The 21,445-nt window shown below is 44.9% G+C and overlaps 4 protein-coding genes across 11 annotated transcripts in view; all 4 read right to left on the reverse strand.

Annotated features, from left to right (window-relative positions):
* Positions 1–5,337, reverse strand: part of LOC139538640 (alpha-1,3-mannosyl-glycoprotein 4-beta-N-acetylglucosaminyltransferase A-like) — a 56,502-nt gene extending 51,165 nt beyond the window's left edge. For 6 of the 8 annotated variants that reach the window (XM_071340922.1, XM_071340918.1, XM_071340924.1 and 3 more), the window contains exons 1-2: positions 5,105–5,337; positions 3,999–4,586 (exon numbers count right to left, since the gene is read on the reverse strand). In XM_071340922.1, the coding sequence (XP_071197023.1) occupies positions 3,999–4,092 (94 nt within the window). In that variant the 5' untranslated portion in view covers positions 4,093–4,586; positions 5,105–5,337. The remainder of the gene's footprint in view (positions 1–3,998; positions 4,587–5,104) is intronic. The other 2 variants (XM_071340925.1, XM_071340923.1) reach the window with 2 other exon arrangements.
* A 359-nt stretch (positions 5,338–5,696) lies between these two features.
* LOC139538641 (protein CREG2-like) lies at positions 5,697–8,031 on the reverse strand. Its single transcript, XM_071340927.1, has 4 exons — positions 7,476–8,031; positions 7,042–7,211; positions 6,783–6,896; positions 5,697–6,630 (listed from the first exon to the last, which is right to left on the reverse strand). The coding sequence occupies exons 1-4, from the start codon at positions 7,908–7,910 to the stop codon at positions 6,489–6,491; spliced, it is 861 nt and encodes a 286-aa protein (XP_071197028.1). The 5' UTR covers positions 7,911–8,031; the 3' UTR covers positions 5,697–6,488.
* A 337-nt stretch (positions 8,032–8,368) lies between these two features.
* LOC139538639 (mucin-5AC-like) lies at positions 8,369–12,998 on the reverse strand. Its single transcript, XM_071340916.1, has 6 exons — positions 12,863–12,998; positions 12,524–12,760; positions 11,063–12,335; positions 9,640–10,745; positions 9,432–9,552; positions 8,369–9,279 (listed from the first exon to the last, which is right to left on the reverse strand). Exons 2-6 carry the CDS (start codon positions 12,722–12,724, stop codon positions 9,074–9,076), a joined length of 2,907 nt encoding a protein of 968 aa, XP_071197017.1. The 5' UTR covers positions 12,725–12,760; positions 12,863–12,998; the 3' UTR covers positions 8,369–9,073.
* LOC139538232 (CRACD-like protein) lies at positions 12,797–16,079 on the reverse strand. Its single transcript, XM_071340088.1, has 6 exons — positions 15,832–16,079; positions 14,239–14,309; positions 13,784–13,910; positions 13,500–13,632; positions 13,148–13,312; positions 12,797–12,931 (listed from the first exon to the last, which is right to left on the reverse strand). Exons 2-6 carry the CDS (start codon positions 14,288–14,290, stop codon positions 12,797–12,799), a joined length of 612 nt encoding a protein of 203 aa, XP_071196189.1. The 5' UTR covers positions 14,291–14,309; positions 15,832–16,079.
* Between the last annotated feature and the right edge of the window lie 5,366 nt (positions 16,080–21,445).

Below are 21,445 nucleotides of genomic sequence, written 5' to 3' on the forward strand. Positions count from 1 at the left end.
TTTCTTTTAACTGGGGAAATTGTCACTTCTCTTGCGTTCTGTGCAACAGAGTCAGGGTATATGCAGCAGTTTGGGCCGCCTGGCTCGTTGCGAACTGCGTAAAGACCATTTCTTCCTAACAAAGACAACCAACTTCGCCAAACGGGGGATGATTTAAACAAAGCGCATTTGCGAAAAAAGCACAATCGTTGCGCGAATGTACCTAACCATAAATATCAATGCCTTTCTTAAAATCAATACACAGAAGTATATATTTTTAAACCTGCATATTTAGTTAAGAAATTCATGTTAGCAGGCAATATTAAACTACGGAAATTGTGTCACTTCTCTTGCGTTCATTGCACGCAGAGTCAGGGTATATGCAACAGTTTGGGCCGCTTGGCTCATTGCGAAATTATTTGCCCGAATTTTTACATAATTATTAATAAATAATAATTGCAATAAAATGCAAATTAATTCCTTAAAAATCATACAATGTGATTTTCTGGATTATTGTTTTAGATTCCATCTCTCACAGTTGAAGTGTACCTATGATAAAAAAAATTACAGACCTCTACATGCTTTGTAAGTAGGGAAACCTGCAAAAAATCGGCAGTGTATCAAATACTTGTTCTCCCCACTGTATATATATTTTAAAGTAAAAAAATATATATATATATATATATATTGCGCGCACAGCCATGCAATCTCCATAGACAAACACTGGCAGTAGAATGGCCTTACTGAAGAGCTCAATGACATGGCACAGTCATAGGATGCCACCTTTCCAATAAGTATGTTTGTCAAATTTCTACCCTGCCAACTGTAAGAACTGTTATTGTGAAGTGGCAACAATGGCTTAGCGGAAGGCCACACAAGCTTTCCTGATCGCCCAACCTCACTAATGTCCTTGTAGCTGAATGGATGCAAGACCCTGCATCAATGTTCCAACATCTCTTTTCTCTGTGTGTGTGTGTGAAATATACACTGCTCAAAAAAATAAAGGGAACACTTAAACAACACAATGTAACTCCAAGTCAATCACACTTCTGTGAAATCAAACTGTCCACTTAGGAAGCAACACTGATTGACAATACATTTCACATGCTGTTGTGCAAATGGAATAGACAAAAGGTGGAAATTATAGGCAATTAGCAAGACACCCGCAATAAAGGAATGGTTCTGCAGGTGGTGACCACAGACCACTTCTCAGTTCCTATGCTTCCTGGCTGATGTTTTGGTCACTTTTGAATGCTGGCGGTGCTTTCACTCTAGTGGTAGCATGAGACGGAGTCTACAACCCACACAAGTGGCTCAGGTAGTGCAGTTCATCCAGGATGGCACATCAATGCGAGCTGTGGCAAAAAGGTTTGCTGTGTCTGTCAGCGTAGTGTCCAGTGCATGGAGGCGCTACCAGGAGACAGGCCAGTACATCAGGAGACGTGGAGGAGGCCGTAGGAGGGCAACAACCCAGCAGCGGGACCGCTACCTCCGCCTTTGTGCAAGGAGGTGCACTGCCAAAGCCCTGCAAAATGACCTCCAGCAGGCCACAAATGTGCATGTGTCTGCTCAAACGGTCAGAAACAGACTCCATGAGGGTGGTATGAGGGCCCGACGTCCACAGGTGGGGGTTGTGCTTACAGCCCAACAACGTGCAGGACGTTTGGCATTTGCCAGAGAACACCAAGATTGGCAAATTCGCCACTGGCGCCCTGTGCTCTTCACAGATGAAAGCAGGTTCACACTGAGCATATGAGCACATGTGACAGACGTGACAGAGTCTGGAGACGCCGTGGAGAACGTTCTGCTGCCTGCAACATCCTCCAGCATGACCGGTTTGGCGGTGGGTCAGTCATGGTGTGGGGTGGCATTTCTTTGTGGGGCCGCACATCCTGGATGAACTGCACTACCTGAGCCACTTGTGTGGGTTGTAGACTCCGTCTCATGCTACCACTAGAGTGAAAGCACCGCCAGCATTCAAAAGTGACCAAAACATCAGCCAGGAAGCATAGGAACTGAGAAGTGGTCTGTGGTCACCACCTGCAGAACCATTCCTTTATTACGGGTGTCTTGCTAATTGCCTATAATTTCCACCTTTTGTCTATTCCATTTGCACAACAGCATGTGAAATGTATTGTCAATCAGTGTTGCTTCCTAAGTGGACAGTTTGATTTCACAGAAGTGTGATTGACTTGGAGTTACATTGTGTTGTTTAAGTGTTCCCTTTATTTTTTTGAGCAGTATATATATATATATATATATATATATATATCATCGCTCTTGCTGCTGGTGATTCTCTGATCCACCTCTATGCAGACGACACCATTCTGTATACATCTGGCCCTTCTTTGGACACTGTTAACAAACCTCCAAACAAGCTTCAATGCCATACAACACTCCTTCCGTGACCTTCAACTGCTTTTAAACGCTAGTAAAACTAAATGCATGCTCTTCAACCGATTGCTGCCCGCACCTGCCCGCCCGACTAGCATTGCTACCCTGGACGGTTCTGACTTAGGTATTTGTAGTTAGCCACATATTCTAGGTGTCTGGTTAGACTGTAAACTCTCCTTCCAGACTCACAATAAGCATCTCCAATCCAAAATTAAATCTAGAATCGGCTTCCTATTTCGCAACAAAGCCTCCTTCAATCATGCTGTCAAACATACCCTCGTAAAACTGACTATCCTACCGATCCTTGACTTCGGTGATGTCATTTACAAAATAGCCTACAACACTCTACTCAGCAAATTGGATGTAGTCTATCACAGTGCCATCCATTTTGTCACCAAAGCCCCATATACTACATACCAATGCGACCTGTATGCTCTTGTTAGCTGGCCCTCACTACATATTCGTCGCCAAACCAACTGGATCCAGGTCATCTATAAGTCTTTGCTAGGTAAAGCCCCGCCTTATCTCAGCTCACTGGTCACCATTGCAACACCCACCCGTAGAACGCACTCCAGCAGATATATTTCACTGGTCATCCCCAAAGCCAACACCTCCTTTGGCCGCCTTTCCTTCCAGTTCTCTGCTGCCAATGACTGGAACAAATGTTAAAAATCACTGAAGATGGAGTCTTATATCTCCCTCTCTAACTTTAAGCATCAGCTGTCCGAGCAGCTTACCGATCACTGTACACAGACAATCTGTAAATAGCACACCCAACTACCTCATCCCCATGTTATCTTATGCTCTTTTGCACCCCAGTATCTCTACTTGCACATCCTTCACTCCAATGCTAAATTGTAATTATTTCACCTCTATGGCCTATTTATTGCCTTACCTTCCTAATCTTCTACATTTACACACACTGTACATAGATTTTTTCTATTGTGTTATTGACTGTACGTTTGTTTATCCCATGTGTAACTGTGTTGTTTTTGTCGCACTGCTTTGCTTTCTCTTGGCCAGGTCGCAGTTGTAAATGAGAACTTGTTCTCAACTGGCCTACCTGGTTAATTAAAGGTGAAATAAAAAAAATTGAGTGAAAAACATTCCCAGAAGAGAGTGGATGCTGTTATAACAGTAAAAGGGGGGACAAACTCCATATTAAATGCTCATGATTTTGGAATGAGATGTTCCACAAGCATGTGTCCACATACAGTACATGACCAAAAGTATGTGGACACCATAGGGTCACTCACTACTTGTAAATGTATAACTAATTATTCAAAAATATAAAATACCCTCAAACCATCTAAACATTTTTTTAAATAACGTGATATATGCTGGCCATATCGCCCAGCCCTAGTTTTGAAGATGCTAAAGTATTAGACAGCCAACAAGACCCTCATATGAAGTGCCTGTCTGTTCGTCCGTCTATCTATCCGTCTCTGCAGTAAGTTCAGTTATAAAATGTGTTGCTAGCTAGCCAGCCTGCTTTCCATCTACCAGTCATAAACAGCTGTCAAAAACGTTAGCTAGCTAGGTTAGCCAGCTGTCAGTTATTGATTTACAGTAATCCAGTGGTAACTAGCCACTAGCTGTTAACACAACAGCGTTCGCTTGCTTACCTTTGCCATTCTGCCAGGCTGTGTACCAAGACAGGCTGAGAAACGACGTGAAGAAAATGATAGCAGTGGCAACCGTTCCATTTCTGAGCCTCATCTCATTTCAGCGATTCTCTCAACGAAGCGCGGGGACCCCGGGGCCGGCGTGCCTCACTCACTGCCTTCGGGGTTTTCAATCCAGGCAGAGGTGCGTACATACAGTAACTCGCCTCGGGTAGGAACGGGGAAAGGAAGGGAGGAGGATTGAGAAGCTGGGCTAGCTTTAAAGGTGGATGATGTCTTTCCTAATCGTTCCCGGTCTGTCGCAATGAGTCCACACTCACAGTGCAGTCTCGGTGAGTGAGTGACTTGTCGATCTCGCTTTCCCTCTCGCTTGAGGGTGGTCAGTCACGAGGCAACCCTTCCTACACCGAGGCTTCTGCGCGTTCTACAATCTGAATCTCCCCGTGATGTGAGCATGGTCGGGCGGTATGCTTATTCACCTCCACTCAGTGGCAGTCACTGCACAAAATGATGGAGAAACGGAAGATTAAAGATCCTGCACCTTAGTGTTGACGATACGCCTCCTTGAATTTCTGCACTCTGGTGATTCTGGGGATGGCAAGAGTAAGCAGAATCAACTGGTTTGAAACGAAGAGAACATCTGCATTAATCTAGATGGCTTTCTTTTTCACTTATCAAAGTTAACAAGCAGCAAACACTGAAGAAAAAAACTAACGTTATCTCGTTACTGTAGCTGGCACATTTAGAAGCTAGAGGGTAAGAGTTAAGGCCAGTCTTTTCTAGGAACCAGACCAATATGTGGTGACTGTGCTTCTCCACAGACCTTAACTAGTATCTTATTTACATTTGAGTCAATAAAAAGACGCTCTTATCCAAGATAAGGTTAAATAGATTCATTAAGACACTGACTTAGTTACACCTACACTAGCAGCTGGCAGGCTAATACATAACTAGCTAAGTTACCTGTCTGATAAGACCCCCACGCAGGCTACTGGCTGGTTATACTATTGACGCTTCTTGAACATGAAATGATTAGCTAACGTTAGCTACGTGATACATAGCTAAGTGGCAGTTAAACAATTAAAAACGACGTTTGCTACACTTACCCTCTGGTACACTGTTGCAGTCTGAAATATGTGTATTCTCGAAATTGACCAAATTCGTGTTTTGTCACGAATAATCATTGCTTGGGGGGAAAACTCCTTTATCTGCAAAACATTCTGTCAGGCAACGCCAACGGTCTGCCAATGCACGAGGCGCCGCCCACTTAAGACGCCATTTGTTGCCGGGTATCAACACACCGCGAACTTGCGCAGTATTATGGGATGCGCGAGTAAAACACACGCCTCGCTTCAGCATCAAAATTAGAAAATATACCGTTTGTCAAAAAAACGCTACAGTTTTTATAACTAAATATATGAAGCACTACTTCAGGACTTATGGGTCCAGCATTTATTTTGCAGACTATAATTGTGTTTATTTTTAAAGATCGCCACCGTGCGTTCATACGATCATTCTACAGCTGCTAGATAGATATGCATCTGAGCATTGCATAATTATGCAGAGCATACCTAAATTAAGTGACCTAATGATTAAAAAAATAGAACACTATCAGCTTTACTGGTAGAAAACACATAAGCACCAAGACACACAATGCTTCAAAAATACAGCAAGTGAAAGATTGGGAAGACATTTCAATTATTTGACCAAATCATTTGTATTATGTTCCCAACATTGCATGTACACAGTTTTTATAACAATGTATCATTAATTAAACTTCTGCTTTAGATCATGCACAATGTCATTGACACTTACATGTTAAAAGATGATTTGTTCAGACTCAGCACAAAATAGAAATGTGACTTGACAGTATGCGGCACTCAACAAAACTCAATATCAAAGTCAAGATCTATTGTCCACCAGAGGAGTCTACTTTAGGTGGATTGTTGATTTGTCATTGTCTAGCTGTTGAACAGAAGATTGTGAAAAAGATTGGTGGTAGCATTGGAAAAACATTTTCAAAGCAAATAAATCATTCTGTACATTCAACAACATCTTTACATAAATAGGAACAATCTCCAGTGTCTGCTTATTGGCGTCTATATCTACTTGTCTTTATATTCACATTCTGTAGAAGCTTTCCCCATGAACTGTGGAAGCACTTTAATCAGTTAGTGCAAACTGGTTGATATTGGGGACATCTTACATTTAGTTGTTACCTCTACATGCACCATGGTTAGACCACTCACACTCAGCCTTGAGAAGATCTAGAACTGAACACCCCCACCCCCCATTTCTCTTCAAAATATTCCACTGGAACTGGAGATTTTAGATCCTCCCATTCTGTTATGTGTTTGAGTGGTGATGAATATGGTCAGAGGACAGCTGTTGTGGCACCCAGAGATGCTAACACCCTGTATTATATTGGTACACGTGTGTCATATTTGGCACTGTGCAGTAAATTAATTAAAACTGTGGATGAAGTTCCTCTCAGTAGGGTGTGGCTTTGAAGTAGTCTTCCAGGGGGATGAGTGACACCCCTCCAACCCAATCCTGGAGCCAGACCTGTTTGAGCTCCAGCTTCATAAAGAACCAGTTGTGTCCCACTGGCCATTTCCTCATCACAGGGTGTCTGGAGGGAGAGGAGAAAATACAGCATTATACACACTAAACAAGCAGGCAGGCTATGTGTAGTCCCTGACTTCATTACTGGTGAGAGACAATTGGACAGCCAAACACACACAGAACATGTTCAGGGAGGATGAGTGATTAACATGCACACACCTAGAGAACATGGCCTCCTGGGCAAACTCCACCTCCTCTGGGCCCACTTCCACCATCTTGCCTGTCAGGGTCAGTCTGGCACAGCGTGGGTCCTCAGGATCATACACCTGCTGCCTGTGGGAACAGAGCACAATGTGGGAACAGACCACAATGACCATCCCACACAGCAAGACTTGAAATGTGCCACATCAACCTAACACTGGGTGGGGACCCAAGATTACCCACCCAAGAAAAGGAGGTGGGTGACACTCAGTCCTACCTGCAGAAGTCTCCCTCTGCCTCTGAAAAGGTGAGAGAGGCGAATGGGAAGCTTCTCAGGTCTGCTACAGAGTTGTCCATCAGAGTGACGTAGAAGTAGACAACACCTGTACTGTTGTCCATTGGGCCATCACTGACCGAGAAGATATTCCCGAAAGGAAGGCCCTTAATCTGAGGATACAAAATAAAGTTGTTATACAGAGGTACAGATACACACACACACACACACACACACACACACACACACACACACACACACACACACACACACACATACATACATACATACATACATACATACATACATACATGCTTCAGACTACCTGGCTGTGGTCTGAAAAAAAAGCTTAGTACATTGAGTGCTAATGTGCTTCATGGAGCAATTGCAATGCTGAGGAGAGGGCACTTTAAGTAGGCCTACAAGCTTTACTGTACCTTGTCTTGAGTGGAAATGGTGGCGAGATGTCCCCAGTCGCTGTAGTGGGCCATGTATCTGGCTGTTCTCGCCGTCTCCTGATGTGGGGGAGGTGAGGGGGCACTGGCGGGCGCTTTCACCTCCTCCATCCGATAGGAGAACACCCTGGAGGCAGATGACACGGGCGCTGCATCCTCCTTTTTCGATTTGACGGTTTCTTTGGGCTTCTCCGCACCATTTCGTAACACGGAGGGCGGGTATGCCTGTTTCCACAGCCCGCTGTTGTCCACTAGCAAAGCGGGGGCGACCTCCTCCTCGGAAACGGCGTCCAGCTCTCCCTCCACCACGACATCGTTGGAGGCGACAGCCCAAGATACTGAGTTTCTGAGAGTGTAGCTCTCACAAAGGCGCAGTAGCGCGGCAAATAATGCCAGGGAAAGATGATGTGGCTTCATCAAACTGCTGGATATTTACTTTCCTTCTCCAGTTCGTCCTTCTGTCTATGTTTGTGTTTACTGACTCACGTGTGTCTGTGGTGTTTTCATAACACAAGGAGGGGAATGGGCGGAGCCACAAGTTACACAATTGGTAGACGAGAATTGCCACAGCGCCACCCTCTGGTACGCCAAGGAATAATAGGGTGAACGTTTCCCTCCTTTCTATATTGAGAAATTCTCTCAGGCCAGAACTATTACTATCCTACTCCCCCTCTATGGTATTTTGCAACAGACATTGAACAAGAGTCATACATGCTGCTTTAAATTTGGTTTGGCAAACTTCATATTTCTGTGCATTAATATTTCAGTGGTGCTTTCTAAAGATGTACATTTGCTTTGAACATACCCAAAATAGTTTTGAAATTAAATACTTTAACTGCTCTGTTTGTGTGGTCAGCAAAAATAAAATGACAGAAAACATTTGTAATTTTATTATTCATCATAAATAATTAAAGATAAATAGTTAGAACAACACTGGGGCATTTAGTCACATACATAAGCATTTATTGATTTCATAAATATCTTATACATTATTTATTTCTGAGATATAATTAAAATATTATTCAAACAATATATCAATAATATTTTTCCCATCTCTAACATAAGCCCAGAGTTAGGGACAAAAATATGTTTGGATCAAAACCAAGAGAGACAGAAAACGTAAGAATTCAGAGATGGTGAACCATTCTACATCATGGTCATCCCATACGCAAACATACAATACAAAAAAAATGTCACAAACAAAGCAGGCCTGTACATTCAAGGGAAGCAGATTATACAGCTTACCTATAGCTTTTGCTTCCAAGGCCAATTCAATTCCACTTCAATGAACTCAACATCTCACTTTGTCCTTCACTCGCTCTACATTCCCATCACTACTGTTGTTGCTGTTTCTCTCCCTCTGTCTTGCTCCGTCTCTACCACTCTCACAACTTGCAATTGAGACATTTTAGCAGACACTCTTGTCTATAGCAACTAACAATACGTGGATTAAAATAAGGAACTCCCCCTCTCTCTCTCTGTATCTCTCCCTATCTCTATATACCCACCACCTGACGCTCCCTCTCTCTCTCCTTATCCCTCTCCCCTTCTCTTTTTCTGTTTCTTTCGTTCTCATTCTATCAGTCCATGGTCTTGTCATTCCAGGCCATTGACTTCCTCTTGGCCAGTTCCATCCAAGATGGCTGCCCCCCGCTGTCAGAGATGGTCTGCAGGGGGGATGATGACGAAGGTAATGATGAAGGAGATGACGACGTTGCCATGTTCTTTTTCAGCCATTTGTGCTCTCTGTCTGCAAGCCTGCCTGCCACTTTGGTTGGGCTTGATTCTGAGAGAGGAAGACAGAGAGACGGTAATGACCATAGAAATTAATAAGATCTTAACTATGCACAACCGTAGCAACATTTATAAAATGTTATAACTATAACATATAATTCAGTAGTTTTTTCAACCTATCCAATTTAATTAACATCTCTGTACCTGGCCTCCCATCAAGTTTAGCAACTTTAGTGTTTCTGTGAGTGGGTGGCGTTTTGGAAGGAGCAGCAGATTCAGCTGTGGGCTGAGACTCAGGTGGGGTCCTCGTTCTCCTGAGCTCCTCCTGCATGGGGGAGGAGAGTGAGAGTGAAATTAAACTCTGGTTTATTGACACCTTTGTTCTCAGATGATGTGTGAGAGAAGTGGTTACCTTGCTCCAAGCAAGAGGGGTCCACTCCGCCCGTTTCTCCAGAAAGGCTGTCCTCCCTCCCACAGTCCCTGGCCTGTCCACCCACTTCTCTGTGGGCATAGCCGCCTCCTCACTCTTCCCCTGGAGAACAGGGGTCCTCTCACCTCTCCCTAGTGCTGGGACTGTGGCTTGGACTGGGGCTGGGGTTGTTGTTGAGGCTAAGGCTGGTTTGGGCTGAGGGGTCGGGTTGTGACCTCGTGTGCTCCATGGGGGCTGGCTGGGTGTGGAGCTTGGGCTTGAAGAGAGGGAAGACGAGGCCAGGGGCTGAGTGGAAGTGGCACACATTGGGGCAGATCGTAGTGTGCCTTGGGCTTGGGTCTGTGGAGTGGAGCGCAGGGTGTGCTGGGTTGCTCGTAGGTTGGACGGTGAGGTCACCTGAGACACAGAACTTAGGGTAGATTGCGCTAGCGGTTGAGGGGCGGTGGATGGTTGTGCTGCCCGAGTGTTGGTTTGGTTTGACACATGTGTTGATGGTTTTGTGTTCTGTGTTGATGGTTGGGTCACTGTCTGTGGTTGTGTTGTGTTGTGTGTCTGTGGTGTTTTGTCAGTCTGCGGTTGTTTTGTGGTCTGTGTGGGTGTTTGTGCTGCTGTCTGTGGTGGTTGTGATGAATTATGTGACTGCAGTAGTTTAGCAGTCAGGGGTTGCATTGGGGTCTGTGATTGTGGTTGTGCTGTGGTCTGAGCCTGTGGTGTCATTGTCGTCTGTGTCTGTGGTTGTGTTGCATTCTGTCTCTGAGTTTGTGTCATGATCTGAGCCAGTGACGACGTCTGTGGTTGTGTTGTGGTCTGACATTGCGGTTGAGTTGGGGACTGCATGCCGGTGAAGTCTCTGGGTAGACTGCTGGTGAAGAGCTGCTGGAGGCCCCGGGTCTTCCCCCATGCCATACTAATCCAGGATACGGTAGCCTTGGGGGGCGCCTGGGGGCCAGTCGTGGGGTCCTGAGTGGCTGAGGAGGTAGTGTGGGCTTCCATGGCTGGGACAGGGGTGGTTTGGACCACCTTAGGGATAGCTGGGGTGGTTTGGGCCTCTTTAGTGAGAGATGAGGGGGCAGGCTGGGCTGAGGTTACTGTAGACATGGGATTAGACACATTCACATGATGACACATAGTACTGTCATGGTGTTACAACAAGCACAACGTTCCCTCAGAGGAATAAGTCTTTATCATTCTGGTGTAACCTGTCATTTTTATTCTAGTGTAGCATATCTCCTTCATTGGTTAACGCCCTTGATAACATAGAGATGATATATTCTGTATAAGTGTAGCTTGGGGACAAAGTCCAGCACTGACATCCCTATCCAGTAAATGCATGACATACAGTATATTATGTTCATTATTTACCCACATGGCTGAATATTCTGCCTTTTCAGAGAGGGAGTCTCACCTGCTTCTCTGAGGGAGCCAGCTCTCCCCCTGGGTGAAGACAGTGTTGTTGGGGCATCCCAGGTGTTTGTATGGAGCTTTTGGGGCATTGAGTTGGCTGGCGGGGTGTCCTGTAGCCCCTCAAGCCCGGTGGGTTTTGAGGAAAGGGTGTAAGGGGTAAGAGGGAGAGCACCCACCTCCTGACTTTGATGGTCCGTCTTGAGATCTGATTGGCTGGTGGCTGACTCCGCCCGGACCCTCAGAGAGAGATAGGTGGAGCGAAGCTTCACGCCACATGCTGATTTCCCCTCTTCCTCCTCTTCCTGTGCCTCCTCCTTTGCTTCCACTGCCTCCTCCACTCCCTCCCTGCTCTCCTCCTCCACCTCCTCCCCTTCCGACACTTTCTCGCTGGCAGTCAACTCCTCTTCTTTGGGCTTGGCTCCCTCTTGCCTGCCCCCATGCTGCTCTTGCCCCCTCTGGCTGGCGTTTGAGGAGATCAACTTCACCTCTGTCCCCTTCTCCCTCCCCTCCCTTTTCGCCCCAGCCCCAGCCTGCTCCACCACTCCCAAGAAACCACCACTTCCCGTCTTGTGTCTCTCCCGCTCCCTGGCAGAGTTGATGGAGAAGCGGAAGGATCCAGAGACTGGCCTTGGCTCTGCCTGAACTGCGTCCTCCTGCCCAGCCGGTGGCTCTGTGGTACTCTGACCAGCAGCCACAGCCTCTGGCTTCCACCTCAGAGAGGATGTTCTGAGATCCACCACTGAGGCCAGGCTAGCTGCGGGCTGGGCGGCCGGGACTGGGTTTTCTTTGGGGCCATCCTCGGTGCTGGGGGTTGAATCTTTCACACCACTCTTGCTCAGGACGTCCCTCCTGGTTTGGGACGGGGCTGAGGGCTTGGGGTCTCCCAGGGACAGTTTCAGGGTCTGCTGTTGTGGAGTGTATCTCAGGTCCTGTACTGTGGTCACAGAGGAGGACTGTGGATGTTTGCCTGCCACAATTTCCACTGGTCTCAGAGCAACCCCAGGATGGGGCTGCTCCTGTGGAGAGGGCTTGCAGGGGAGGGTTGGGGTGGAGGTTTTTGGGCACCCCTCAGCCTCTGTGGGACCAGACTTAAGGGGTTTCAGCTCTGGGGGTGCAGTGGGGGTGGTCAACCCCCCTTGCTCCAACTTTTGGATCTGGGTAGAGTGAGAACGTAAACGTGTTTTACCCCCGGTAATAGCAGGCCCGTCCTCTTCCTCCTCTGTCAAGGGCCGGTCAAAGTTGTTAAGACTCTCTGAGCGTGGTCTCGATTCAGTCTGAAGAGAGCGAAAGAGAGAGAGAGAGAGAAAGAAAGACAGAGCAAGACAGAGAGACAGACAGACAAACAGACAGATCATCGAGCAATAGTGTATCCAGTATTTTGATCTTTCCTGAGCCTTCCTCTATGTGTGAGTTCCAGAGGCAAGGGCCCCATGTGTAGTTGGTATGCCCAGGCAGGACTCACCATGGTCAGCCTTTTGTTCTTGGCACTGGCCCTCTGGTTCCTGGGCTTGATAGCCATACGGTGGCGGGCGGCAGAGTTATCCAGGGAGGGGATGAACTGGGCTGGGGTGCTGAAATCCAAGGCAGGAGAGGCAAGGGAGAAGGCAAAGAGGGGGGCAGATGGGGTGGGGTGCACGAAGCTGGTAAGAGAAGTTTTGAGCATGGGAGAGAGGGGATGGGACAAGGGTTGGGAGGTGGCCTATGAACAAAGAAAACACAGAATAAAGATTTGGATCTATAACAACTCATAGTTGATATCAAGTGATATAGTGACTGACCCGCAAACAGGAATTGGTATTACCTGCTCTTCCTCCTCACTTCCTGTTCCTGCTAAACTCAGAGAGCTATGGTGCCTGGGCGGGGCAGGGAACTGTGGAGGAATGGGGAAGGGTTTGGTTGACACACAATGGCTGATGAGGAATGCAAAGTTCAACTATTGGCACTGCTGGAATGCAAACATACAGTTGCATACTGACTCATTGAGAGAAAATGGAGGTATGGAGGGTTTTATGGAGGAGTTTGTTGAAGGTGGAGGTTGGAGAGAGTATGGAGACAGTACCTGAGGATGCGGTGCATGAAGTCTCACCTTGTAAGATGCCCCCCGGGGGTGTCTGTTGTCGCCCATGGAGATTTCGGGAGGGCTGTGGGGCAGACCATCGTCCTCTGAGCTGCCCCCCAGGTCCTCTGGACTTTTGATTGGCAGAACCAATGGGGACGGGCCTAGACGCATGTTCTGCTGCTGGAGCTTCATCTGGCCAATCAGAAATAATATAGAAACCTACCTTGAGATCTGCTTGGTAACCCATTGACGTCAATTCCTGATTTACACAGAAAGACGAGGGTTCATGAGGTGTGGGATTCCTTTTGAATGGGGGTTGGGCCTTTAAATGCACATGCATGTTTCTAGATCCAGGGTACACCACGGAATGAAGACTCACCTGGAGTTCTTTGATCCTGCCTTGGATGTTCTCCTGGGATAGAACCCTGGGCTGCTCCGGACTAGACAGATCCTGGTCGGCCAAGAAGATACTGTCATGTGACAACGCCCGTGATCCCAACATGCCTGAACACCTGGTAGAGGACAGAGGGAGGAGGGAATATGAATGTCATGGAATCAATCATACATTTGTAAATATACACACACACACGCGCACGCACGCACGCACACACACACACACACACACACACACACACACAAACACACACACACGCGCACACTTACAGATGCTCAGCTGAGCCCAGCCCGTCCGCCTCAGTGACATCACCAGTAGACTGGCTGAGTTTGGTCTCTCTCTTGGATCTCCCAAACAGACGTGTCTTCAGGGTCTTCAGCTTGGACTTCCTCTTTCCTGGAGGATACAGGCCTTGGTCATGACGCACGCATACAGATGCATTCTTATTGATACTCATCCATGCTTTTACCGCTACAGATACAGACACACTGTCTACACTCATGCAGACACACACTCTGACTCGCCCACTCCAATACAGATAACGTAACAGATACAGACACACTCTCACACACACTAACATGTGCCTAGTTAGATACACTCTACTCACACTCCTACACACATACTCAGTCTAACCTAACCCACTCGAATTTATGTTTATAACAGAGTACACTAACTGAGCTTTTACATGCTTTCTGAACATTATCCAAGTTTTCCAGTGCCTCACCTCCTGTAAGGTCACCAGCGCTGCCCTCCGCATCTCCTGCAAAAGACTCCATCGCTCTTTCCTTTCAACAACTGCAGGAGGAATATAGAGAGAGAGAAAGACAGGGATCAATAGAGAAAACAAGGAAACAGAGAGACAGACAGACCAACAAATGGAAGCAGAGATAGCCAGAGAAGCCAGCAGTCAGAGAAGAAAGAGCGACGCAGAGATGTTGTAACATACAGAATGTCCTTTCTACCATGGAGTGAATGCTCAGACTCGGTATTCTCTGGCCATGCTTTAGTCTCGGTGAACACGCTTCTATGCTGCACCTGTATGAGTCTGATAAAACACACCCAAACAGGACACTATCTTTCACTCCACCTGAGCGCAAAGGTTCATTGGCACTTAGACTTTACCTTCACCTAGTCAGGAAGGTGGGGTGAGAACACACTCTACTTCTCCATACCTGGATGAATCACTGTTTATAACGTATAGCAGATGGACAATTGGTTAATGGAACTCTAATAGATGGGGATGGAAAAATCTATTAAGTTAACACACACAGGTGCACACACACACACACACACACAACTCACCACACGTACAAATGCAAACATACACACACACACAGGCACAGAGACAGACACACATGTGTCAGTGCAGTACACTTTGTGATGACCCAGGTAACACACCCTCTCTGTTGGTATTAGAGGCCTATAACCTGGCTCTCTAGTGAAGTATTGAAGTCTACACAGTGTGAGCTGATGGTCGATGGCCAGAGGCTGATAAGACAGACAGCATGAAGCTATGGAGCAACATGCAAAGTTCAAACTGCTCCTGAGTCCCCATTGAGACTCAGGGAGTCTTCATGAGCTCAGTCGATCTATGGGTCGAGTTGAAAAACACTACTGTTGCATAGTCAAAGGAGAGACTATAGGGGAGGTTATGTCCCAAATATAACACTTAATATGCTTTAGAGAATAGGTTGATATTCAATATTTTCACAGATCGCCAATGTAACAGCTGCTGCCTGCATACACTGTGTAAAATGGAGTTTGATTCAAAAGTGGAACAACTCGCTATACCACAAGGCCCTGAGAAATATGGTCAAAAGAAACCATACAGATCCTCAGAGAGCCGTCTAATGAGCCCAAGGAAAGCAGCACCAGAAAATCAAGATAATCTGCAGGATTATTGACATTGCATAGAGATCCCTACGATTACACAGCCCCACAATTCCACAACAGTAGATGAATCACCAACTTTCAACGTCCCAGACCCAGCGACACAAAACTTAGCTGAGATGCATTGATCATACAAGCACACAGACACAGACTCACGCACAGTCGTGCACACACCCACACAAAGAATATAGGCTAGTATTTGAACACATGATGTACATAATGTACTACATACTGTACACTGTACACATGCTGTACCTTAGCAATTAGACATTGTAAGCCAAAGTCAATTTGCTGGGGCAACGTAAGCCCATTCTCAAATATAAGTGCATTTAATAATGCATCTCTATCTAAAAGTACTTATCCTTGAAAGAATGCTACATTGTTAAACCAAATCTCCACAGGGACTAACATTCCTGTGTTTACTTACCCAGTTCTACCAGACTCCCTTACTGTACTGTAGCTATCCCTCCCTCTCTCCTGCTCTTCCTTTTCTCCTCTACTCTCTCCCACAGCGTTGTGTTCTCACTCTCAGCAGAGGCGTTGTCCTTCTTTAAAGCCTCAGGCTGCGGTCCTCCACACCTGCAGATAGAGGGAGGGAGAGACTGAGAATAAGGATGGAGTGAAAGGAGAGAGCGAGTAAAAGAGAGAGAGAGACAGAGAGAAAGGCAGGGACAGAGAAGGTCAAGCTATGCCGGGGGCAGCATATGCAGAAAGGGAGACAAGAGGGCAGAGCGGGGAAAGAGAATGAGATAGAGAGAGAGAGACAGAGAGAGAGAGAGAGAGAGAGAGAGAGGGAGAGAGAGAGAGAGAGAGAGAGAGAGAGAGAGAAAGAGAGCAAGAGAGAAGCCAGAGACTATTACATTAGTAGCACACTGTGGCCCACTGCGCTAAGCTCCTTATGAAACACTAACCTGATTTTAGGCCCAGAAATTAGGAGAGAGAGAAAAAAATAAAGCTGCAGTTGGAAATAGTACATTTACATATTACCACCACAAGACCACAATGCACTGGGGTGGGCTGGGCCAACCATAGACAGACACAGGGGTGTGATTTGAAGAAAAATAGAGTGTGTGTGTGTGTGTGTGTGTGTGTGTGTGTGTGTGTGTGTGTGTGTGTGTGTGTGTGTGTGTGTGTGTGTGTGTGTGTGTGTGTGTGTGTGTGTGTGTGTGTGTGTGTGTGTGTGTGTGTTGAAGGCTTCAGGGGAAGCTCTGCGCTGTTAACAGTTAACAATGAGAAGCTTTCAGCTGAGTTTAAAGTTCCCTCCTTGGGCTAGCGTCATCAACACCTGGGGCCCGTACTTTTCCACTTCATTTGCCAAGGGCTATTGACTTAACTTCTACAGGTGCGTCAATTTAAAATGAACTCCAATTGAGCCTGTAGGAGATTTAACCTACTGGAACTGTTGTCATAGCTAGGACAATAAATAGAGGCGCTTTGCATGTCCACGCGTCAATCGCTCAGAGCTTTTGCAAGCATGGTCTTTCAGACGTGATGAAACAGTTGAGTTATTTACAGTAAGCACAGTCCATATCAGTGTTGTGGCCAAGCCACTGTGTTGGGAGGAGAGAAGAGGGGCTCAGCCCTATGTTCCCCCAACCTATGTTCCCTCAGCCCTATGTTCCCTCAGCCCTATGGTCCCTCAGCCCTACGTTTTTCTAATTTGGCACATAGAAACTTGAGGCCATGAGTAAAAAACTTAGTAAAAAATAATGGCACCAATTGGCCTATAGGTGGCACTGTTATAAGGTGTCTCACTTAAACCCTCATATCCACCACACTGTTTGACCTAGAGACTTGAAACGTTGTATGTACAGTTGAAGTCGGAAGTTTACATACACCTTAGCCAAATACATTTAAACTCAGTTTTTCACAATTCCTGACATTTAATCCTAGTAAAAATTCCACGTCTTAGGTCAGTCAGGATCACCACTTTATTTTAAGAATGTGAAATGTCAGAATAATAATAGAGAGAATGATTTATTTCAGCTTTTATTTATTTCATCACATTCCCAGTGGGTCAGAAGTTTACATACACTTCCGACTTCAACTGTAGGTGTCTTTCCTCATGCTGAACAAATTTGCCCCAAGGACCCCTAAGGTACGTGAGGATAGATTTCCCTCCATCTTTTGGAAAACTTCTCAGGAACCATAAGTACAAATAACACAAAATTCAGTATGTACAGTAGACCCATGGTACATCTCTTTACTTAGTTTAATTTACGTGTACATTGTAAGTCCTCTCCACAATGGCCTATCAACTTGAAACATTTTAGGGTCATCAACGCCATTACCATGATGAACCATGTTACGTTTGGCATTGATACCTTAAAAAATAAGGAAACTATTAAGCATTCACTATTTTGACTATGTAAAGCTAACGCTTAAAATAATCATAACAAACTTCTTCTCATGGAATAAAAGTCAGATTCACTCCAAGTTTGGACTCATCACAATAGTCTCTAAAGAGTTTGAGAAAATAACAGTGATGTATTCAAAGCTAAGAATATGCAAAAAATACTTTAAAAATCTTCTTTACATGAACCATAGGACCAAATGACACCAAATTTGGAATGTAGGCACATGATACATGTCTTAACTTAGTTTAAGAATATATAAGGGATTGGTCAGATGGCTGAGTTATTGACAAATCAAAAATCAGATTTTACATGTCTATTTATACCACTGTAAATCCACTCTACAGTGGCCTATCAACTTGGCACTTGTCAACACTATCATGGATGTCCATAAGTATAACCACACTGAATTTGGTATTGATATCTCAAAAAACAAGCTATTAGCAACTCATTCTTTGCATATGTAATGCTAATGCTCATAATCATCTGCAATCATCTTCTCCTCATGAACCATACGTCAGATTCACTACAGATTTTGTATTTAGACTCATTTCAGCATTCTTTAATGGTTTTGAGAAGAAATAGTTGCTGCATTCAAATATGTCCGCACTGTACCTATAGATGCACGTTAGCACATATGCTAACGATAAACATACTTAAAAATCTTCTCCTCATGAACCATTAACCAGACTGACTCCAGATTTGGTATTTAGAATCTAAAAATTATTCTCTAATGAATTTGAGAATGATTCAAAGTCGGCCACGCAACACCACTAGATAGCACCATATCACACCAGGGCTATAAAAACTGAACTGACGGACATGACAATGATTACTTACTGCATTCAAAGATAACAAACCTACAGCACTAGACTAATCTTCACGTGCGTCATCCTTCTGGTATTGCGAGATTAACATGTTAATGCATTCACCTGATTGCACATCAATCAAATCAAAATCAAATCCCCCAAAATATTAGCATAAACATATTTACCAGATGTTATTGCGAGTGTAGCGAAATTTTTTGTGTTCCTAGCTCCAACAGTGCTGTAATACAGTTGAAGTCGGAAGTTTACATACACCTTAGCCAAATACTTTTATACTCAGTTTTTCACAATTCCTGACATTTAATCCTAGTAAACATTCTGTTGATGATTCGTTACTAGAGAAATGAGACCAAGTCAATACGCTGGACAGGGTGGAACAGTATTTAGTAAGACAGTTTATTCAGTGTGAAGATATCTGGCAAATCGTGCAGCACGGCCCCTTCTGTCTGACTCGTATGGAATCGTCGGAAAAGAGACCGCTCTAAACAGTTTGTACTGGTTATATAGGCAACAAGCAAAGTAGGTTGATCTTGTAGTCTGGCCTTCCGATTGGTCGATCTGGGTCGTGGGTAGTCCTGTCCGGGCCTGATGTCGACGTTCCATTGGCTCTTCACACAGTTCTTTGTCTTAAAGTCCCATCCTTGAGCAGAATGCATGTGCGTTTGTTTTCACAGGGGCCTATTCATGGGGGAGGGGAGTGTGTGTGGGTCTGTGGTTATTTATAAGGGTACAAAGTGTGGGGGTATAGTGGGGATGGGTGCATGTTGTGCCAAGTATAGCTTGTGTTGAGAAGTGGTTTAAAACAAGTTACCAGTATCCATTACAATTTCTTACAATTCCCTGTCTTAGGTCAGTTAGGATCACCACTTTATTTTAAGAATGTGAAATGTCAGAATAATAGTAGAGAGAATTATTTATTTCAGATTTAATTTCTTTCATCACATTCCCCGTGGGACAGAAGTTTACATACACCCAATTCGTATTCGGTAGCATTGCCTTTAAATTGTTTAACTTGGGTCAAACGTTTCGGGTAGCCTTCCACAAGCTTCCCACAATAAGTTGGGTGAATTTTGGCCCATTCTCTAACGTCCTGACCAGAGTTCTTATGTGTTTTGCTTGTTTAGTGTTGGTCAGGACGTGAGCTGGGTGGGAATTCTATGTTGTGTGTCTAGTTCGTCTGTTTCTGTGTCCAGCCTAATATGGTTCTCAATCAGAGGCAGCTGTCAATCGTTGTCCCTGATTGAGAATCATATATAGGTGGCTTGTTTTGTGTTGGGGATTGTGGGTGGTTGTTTCCTGTCTTTGTGTTTTGTCTGCACCAGCTAGGACTGTGACGGTTAGTTTGTTTTGTCATTTTGTATAGTGTCTTGTTTTGTGTTAATTAAATAATGGAAAATTACCACGCTGCACATTGGTCCTCAGATCCTTCTCGCCTCTCCTCGTCTGAGGAGGAGGACGACTTAGACTGCCGTTACACATCCCTCCTGACAGAGCTGGTGTAACTGAGTCAGGATTGTAGGCCTCCTTGCTCGCACACGCTTTTTCAGTTCTGCCCACAAATTTTCTATAGGATTGAGGTCAGGGTTTTGTGATGGCCACTCCAATACCTTGACTTTGTTGTCCTTAAGCCATTTTGCCACAACTTTGGAAGTATGCTTGGGGTCATTGTCCATTTGGAAGACGTGCACCAGTCCCTCCTGCAGCAAAGCACCCCCACAACATGACGCTGCCATCCCCGTGCTTCACGGTTGGGATGGTGTTCTTCGGCTTGCAAGCCTCCCCCTTTTTTCTCCAAACGTAACGATGGTCAATATGGCCAAACAGTTCTATTTTAGTTTCATCAGACCAGAGGACATTTCTCCAAAAAGTACGATCTTTGTCCCCATGTGCAGTTTCAAACCATAGTCTGGCTTTTTTATGGTGGTTTTTCTTCCTTGCTGAGTGGCCTTTCAGGTTATGTCAATATAGGACTCGTTTTACTGTGGATATAGATATGTTTGTACCTGTTTCCTCCAGCATCTTCACAAGGTCCTTTGCTGTTGATCTGGGATTGATTTGCACTTTTCGCGCCAAAGTACGTTCATCTCTAGGAGACAGAACACATCTCCTTCCTGAGCGGTATGACGGCTGCGTGGTCACATGGTGTTTATAGTTGCGTACTATTGTTTGTACCTAAGCTGTCATTGAAAATAAGAATTTGTTCTTAACTGACTTGCCTAGTTAAATAAAGGTAAACATATTATAATAAGATGCCTATCAGAAGCTTCTAAAGCCATGACATAATTTTCTGGAATTTTCTAAGCTGTTCAAAGGCACAGTCAACTTTGTGTATGTAAACTTCTGACCCACTGGAATTGTGATACAGTGTATAATACGTGAAATAATCTGTCTGTAAACAATTGTTTGAAAAATTACTTGTGTCATGCACAAAGTAGATGTCCTAACTGACTTGCTAAAACTAAAGTTTGTTAACAAGAAATTTGTGGAGTGGTTGAAAAACGAGTTTTAATGACGCCAACCTAAGTGTATGTAAACTTCCGACTTCAACTGTAGCTAACAATGCACAACAATTCACACATCTGAAAGTAAAAGAATGGAATTAAGAAAAATATAAATGTATTACGATGAGCAATGTAGGACTACCAAATTACCAAATAGGGCTATCTTCTGTATACCAACCCTACCTTGTCAAAACACAACTGATTGGCTCAAACACATTATGAAGGAAAGAAATTCCACAAATTACATTTTTACAAGGAACACCTGTTAATTGAAATGCATTCCAGGTGAATACCTCTTGAAGCTGGTTGAGAGAATGCCAAGAGTATGCAAAGCTGTCATCAAGGCAAAGGGTGGCTAC

The sequence above is a fragment of the Salvelinus alpinus genome, chromosome 14 (assembly GCF_045679555.1).
Source record: "Salvelinus alpinus chromosome 14, SLU_Salpinus.1, whole genome shotgun sequence".
Classification (NCBI taxonomy): domain Eukaryota; kingdom Metazoa; phylum Chordata; class Actinopteri; order Salmoniformes; family Salmonidae; genus Salvelinus; species Salvelinus alpinus.

Coding starts and splice junctions, on each gene's coding strand:
- LOC139538641 (XM_071340927.1), bottom strand. CDS start 7,910: ATGAAGCCACATCATCTTTCCCTGGCATTATTTGCCGCGCTACTGCGC. Junction 6,897..7,041: donor GCAGAGGGAGACTTCTGCAG/GTAGGACTGAGT, acceptor CTGTTCCCACAG/GCAGCAGGTGTATGATCCTG. Junction 6,631..6,782: donor CAGGAGGCCATGTTCTCTAG/GTGTGTGCATGT, acceptor CTCTCCCTCCAG/ACACCCTGTGATGAGGAAAT.
- LOC139538639 (XM_071340916.1), bottom strand. CDS start 12,724: ATGCTCAAAACTTCTCTTACCAGCTTCGTGCACCCCACCCCATCTGCC. Junction 12,336..12,523: donor AGAACAAAAGGCTGACCATG/GTGAGTCCTGCC, acceptor CGCTCTCTTCAG/ACTGAATCGAGACCACGCTC. Junction 9,553..9,639: donor CCCCTCTTGCTTGGAGCAAG/GTAACCACTTCT, acceptor TCCCCCATGCAG/GAGGAGCTCAGGAGAACGAG.
- LOC139538232 (XM_071340088.1), bottom strand. CDS start 14,290: ATGGAGTCTTTTGCAGGAGATGCGGAGGGCAGCGCTGGTGACCTTACA. Junction 13,911..14,238: donor CGCTGGTGACCTTACAGGAG/GTGAGGCACTGG, acceptor TGTATCCTCCAG/GAAAGAGGAAGTCCAAGCTG. Junction 13,633..13,783: donor CTGGGCTCAGCTGAGCATCT/GTAAGTGTGCGC, acceptor GTCCTCTACCAG/GTGTTCAGGCATGTTGGGAT.